Source organism: Populus euphratica, unplaced genomic scaffold, assembly GCF_000495115.2.
Source record: "Populus euphratica unplaced genomic scaffold, PopEup_1.0 scaffold373.1, whole genome shotgun sequence".
Taxonomy (NCBI): Eukaryota; Viridiplantae; Streptophyta; class Magnoliopsida; order Malpighiales; family Salicaceae; genus Populus; species Populus euphratica.
In genome coordinates, this window is record NW_011500265.1 from 217637 (window position 1) to 222978 (window position 5342).

Below are 5342 nucleotides of genomic sequence, written 5' to 3' on the forward strand. Positions count from 1 at the left end.
TAAGGTGTATAAAGACAAATGTGCAACCTAAAACCACATTAAAATCATATTATCACCTAGGTTTTGAATCATATAATGTCAGAAGAAAGAAAGTCACCGTAGTTATATCAATTGGATATTAATGATCTCCTATAATTATATTTGGTCCAAATGTATGAGAACTTCAATGAGAATGGGAGGGGAAAAAAGAATATTAAATTTGTGTGTGTAAAAGAGAGCATGTCCTGAAAAATGCAAAAGTTCTATTTAAGATTTGGTTCTGGCATCCAATCCAAGCAGGAAATAATTATATGATACGTTCACATAATCTCAAATTCAACATCTCCCACAAGCCTTTAGCTCCATCCTCTATGATTTCAACAAAATAGTGCAAACCATTATTATGCTACTCATGCATTGTAAAGAAGAAGGAAACATTATGCCATTATTATGTACTCATGCACTGTAAAGAAGAAGGAAACATTATGCTACACAGAAATATTTAAAATGTAATGTAGTATAATAGCTCGAAAATAAATTATGTAACTGTGGAATCTTTTTTTTTAAAAAAAAAAGAAGTCATCATCCCTCATGAATGTAAAAAGAAAACAAAAAAAAAAAGAGAGGAAAAAAGATCCTATCTCCTGCCTTCACTCTTAGGCTCCTTCAAATATTCTCACAACAGAGGATTGCCAAATCTCAATATCTCTCTCCATTTTTGTATTATATAAATATATTCTCTCTCTCACTCACCTTCTCAGCTACAAATTCCATTTCTTTTCTTTTCGTTTAATTAAGAGGAGTGGAAAAACTAAGAAAAGATAAAAAACAGAAAAAAACGGAGAGAGACACATAAAAGCCTCCCTTCAAAGCATGAGCACCTCTTCCTCTGTTTATATTTCAACAATTCCTCCCTTTAGATCTTAGCTTCTCTCAAATTTCCCATCTTGGTCCTCTCCAATATGGTAAATTATTAATCTTTCACTCTTCTTTTCTCCTGATCTCAATCAAGCATTATCTGGGTCGTGATACATCCACCACAATTCCTGTGCTTATTATTATTATTATTATTATTTTGGTTCATCAGTTATCATGGATTGGCTTTTGATTGGTGCTAGAAGGATCAGATGGTCCTAGATTGGATTTGTTAAACACCCACCTTCCTTTTTTGACTGGGTATCAATCAGATTCTATCTAAATCATTTTAAACGGGTATTCTTTTTTCTTTGCTTGTCTGACTGTTCTTATTGACAGATTGATCTGTTCTTATTCTATTGATAAACATTGAGCATTAGCATCGAAGTATTTATTAACTTGTATAATTCATATTTGTTTACTACTGATTAAGCTAATGATTATTAGATTATCAACTGAATTATAAATTTTGTTTGATTTGGATGTTATATTTTGAACTACCTTTTCTTTTGATTGGTATTCGCAATGGATGAGGGAATTTGTTGTAATGGATTCTTGTAGCAAGAGATGGAATCAGATCTTGGTAAGCTCTTCATTGGTGGGATTTCATGGGACACTGATGAGGAACGTCTTAAGGAATATTTTAGCAACTATGGGGAAGTGGTTGAGGCTGTGATCATGAGAGATCGTGTTACAGGCCGTGCCCGTGGCTTTGGTTTTGTTGTCTTTGCAGATCTTACTGTTGCCGAGAGAGTCATCATGGAGAAGCATGTGATTGACGGCCGCACGGTGAGTAGCTGGATTGCAAAAATCTTTTGTGCATTGTGAAAATTTATGGCGCAATGTTAACTTTCTTGCTCTAATTCAGATCATATTTATTTAGATGTCCAAATTCATGAGTTGAACATACTCTTTCTCCCATGTTTAACTCCGAGTTAGTATTGTGAAATTAATATTGGGACGATTAAAATATTCGTATTTTAATTTAGTTGCAGAATGTTTCGAAATGTATCAACTTCAAGTTTAGTACTCTGTATTAAAGAGTGAAAGAGACTTTATGGTTATGGTCTCTGATGATGGTGAGAAATGTAAACCAATTTTGGTCTGGAGTAGAATGAAATGTAACTTACTGTATGCTAGACACTAGAAACTAGAATGAAATGTAACTGCTTGATTTTAGATACTTCACTCTCAATGTCTCAGGTTGAAGCAAAGAAGGCTGTTCCTAGGGATGATCAGCACATTTTAAGTAGAAACATTAGTAATATTCATGGTTCTCCAGGTCCTGGACGCACCAAAAAGATTTTTGTTGGAGGCCTGGCATCTACAGTTACTGAAAATGAATTTAAGAAGTACTTCGAGCAGTATGGTATTATTATTGACGTTGTAGTGATGTATGATCATAACACTCAAAGGCCAAGAGGCTTTGGCTTCATTACTTATGATTCAGAGGAAGCAGTTGACAGAGTTCTGCATAAAACATTTCATGAACTCAATGGTAAAATGGTTGAGGTCAAGCGGGCAGTCCCGAAGGAGTTATCACCAGGGCCTAGTCGGAGCCCTCTGATGGGGTACAACTACAGTTTGACCAGGGCCAACAACTTTCTGAATTCATACACTCAGGGATATAATATGAGCTCTGTTGGAGGTTTTGGAATGAGGATGGATGGTAGGTTTAATCCACTTGCCACTGGTCGAAGTGGCTTTGCTCCATTTGGCACCAGTGGTTATGGGACGAGTATGAATTTAGAGCCAGTCTTGAGTCCAAGCTATGGTGGAGGTTCCAACTTTGGCAACACTCCTGCATATGGGCGGATCTCAAGTCCCTATTATAGTAGTAATCCAAGCAGGTACAGCACCCCAATAGGTTATGGTGTTGGGAATGCAAGAAATGATTCTCTCTTGAGCCCTACTACTCGGAATGTTTGGGGAAATGGGAGCCTCAACACTGCCACAAATCCTGGCAGCCCTGGTCCTCTGCTGGGATCTGGATCTGGAAGTTTTGGAGTTTCATTTGGGAATAGTGGAGCAAATTGGGGCACCTCTACTGTTTCAGCCCAAGGTGGAGGGATTGCTTCTGGCTATACTAGTGGCAGCATGGGTTATGGGAATGGTGACAGCAATTATAGTTTTGGTGGGTCAGGATATGCAAGAAACAGTGGAGCTAGTGTACCACCAACTTCATCATTCTCTGGTTCAATTGGTGGTTATGAGGGGTCCTATGGGGAACTTTACCGTAGTGGTTCAGTTTATGGTGATTCAACTTGGCGAACTGCAATCCCTGAGCTAGATGGATCCGGATCATTTGGTTATGGACTCGGAGATGTAGTTTCAGATGTTACAACTAAGAATTCTGAGGGTTATATTGGGAGTTATGGTGTTACAAGTAGACAGTCAAATAGAGGTAACACTTTCCTTTGAACATTCTTTGAAATAGTTTAGGTTGTAAATAAAATCTAATGGACTATATATATGCCAGTGCACATGGGCATCTGTGTGTCTGCATTTGTCACAAACATTTATGTTGAGTGAAAACTTCTAGAAGAATTCTTTTACTGGAGCATCAAAACAATTATATGATATTTGAGCGCTCTTTTATTTCTTTTGCATTGACAAGTTCATAGCAAAATCTCAATTAGGTTTGCTTATAAAGTAAAAGATGGTGTTATCTCCTCAATGAACGATGTTATCTATTTCCATCTAGACATGCCCTTATCAATGTTAATATCTTTGGATTGGTATCGTAACTTTTTATTTCCCCTAAACTGCATTTTTGTTGAAAAGGATCCACACCGCTGCCTCAACTACATATGATATATGACATGCTTTAGTAATTTTCTAGATGTGTTAATTCTACATGGATTTTTTTTTTAATTATTTTGACTGACCTTGTCTTGCATGCAATCCTTGAATTCTTAACAATTTGGATTGATGACATATCAGAACTTTATTTTTCATTTCCAGATTTTTAACCAATTGGGAGGCCTATTTATAGATTGTGTAATTCTCTTATGCTGGAATTCACTTGCATAAAAAAACTACGCAGAAGGGTTGTGTGTGTGTGTGTGTGTGTATAGTTCTCTCATTCTTTCATTTGGGAGTGGAAGTGGACATCAATAATCTGTAAATTCAAAAGGTATTCCTATGCTATGTTTGACTTAGTGGACATGTATGTACATATCTATCTAAATATGCGAGATCATCTAAAACATTGACTTGTCCAAACATGCATTTGAGCAATCTGAGTTTTAAAAGATATAATAAAATATTAAGACACCTTCAGCTTTTAGCTATTGTGGGTGCTGATATTCAGTAGCTAATTGCTAACATCTGGTACTAATTTTAGCTTTTCTTTTAATTGGTACTTGCTTCAGGAATTGCTACCTAGGAGATCTGTTAATGGATGTCACTTGATAATTGTAGGTGAAGGAATCTCTTTAAACAGGTGAAGAATTGTGAATTTCATATGTCCCGTCTTGATTACGATCAGCATATAAAGAAATTTATCTTACAGAGCTAACGAGGGTTCTTGATTTGCATTATACACGTTGAGAGAAAGCAGTTACAAGGGATTTTGTGTAAGGTTTGAGATTTGATTATTTTTTCTTTCTACATAGTCAAAAGCTTAGGTTCCTTTGGCATTTGAGTGAGGTGTAAAATCGGATTGTGGGACATATACTCAGGAAGATTGGTTCCATAAATGTACGTGCATCTTCAGCGAGGTGCCCCTGTGATAGTGGTTAAAAAAAAAAAAAGGAGGATTTTCTTTCATTTTCTTTTTTGATTTTGCCTGCCTATGGTGCTGGTTGCTGTCAGTATTTTTGCTCCTCTTTATTTGTCTCTCCCAGATTGTATTTGAGGTTTTTTCTTATCTGCTAGTGTGAAACATTATAAGGGATGTTCTTTTACGATCCCCACCCCCAGAAATAAGTTACATAATATTCTTATTCATTTTTTATTAATTGAGAGTACTATAAAAGCAAGTTCACTCTCGGATGGATGCTGTTCTTTCATGTATTTAAATGAATGCCAGATTGCGATTGCGATTGCTTGCTTGTTATTACCCTCGTATGGTTCTATAATTATTAGCTAGCATAAATAAATATTTTGTGCAAAATGCTAATGACATAAGTTGTTTTCGCATGCGGACACATGATACTTGGAATTGATACTTAGTTGTTTGGTGTAGGGTTTTTAAAAAACCTGAATTAGTTTTATTAGAAATTCAAGAGTAAGGGTTATATTAGTTTAACTCTAACATTGATTTTTCATCTCAAAGTTCTCATCAACTTTTTTTTCTTTACTTCTAGTACTAGTATTGTTGTTGTTGTTATTATTACTATTATTGTTATTTATAATTGTTGTTTATAATTTATATAATTAACCTCCCTATAGTTCGATTCCGGTCTTGTCAAGTTATTAATTACTTTGACATTCCTACACTTGGG

General features: G+C 35.6%; 1 protein-coding gene across 3 annotated transcripts; it reads left to right on the plus strand.

The window, feature by feature from the left end:
- The first annotated feature begins 602 nt into the window (after positions 1-602).
- LOC105112901 (heterogeneous nuclear ribonucleoprotein 1-like) lies at positions 603-4888 on the plus strand. Of its 3 annotated transcripts, XM_011008795.1 has the most exons (5): positions 603-944; positions 1067-1191; positions 1456-1683; positions 2098-3298; positions 4318-4888. In XM_011008795.1, exons 3-5 carry the CDS (start codon positions 1462-1464, stop codon positions 4341-4343), a joined length of 1449 nt encoding a protein of 482 aa, XP_011007097.1. In that variant the 5' UTR covers positions 603-944; positions 1067-1191; positions 1456-1461; the 3' UTR covers positions 4344-4888. The 3 variants fall into 3 exon arrangements, with proteins under 3 accessions (XP_011007097.1, XP_011007096.1, XP_011007099.1); XM_011008794.1 differs by lacking the exon at positions 1067-1191; XM_011008797.1 differs by lacking the exon at positions 1067-1191 and having other exon boundaries at positions 604-944; positions 4269-4888.
- Positions 4889-5342: the final 454 nt, after the last annotated feature.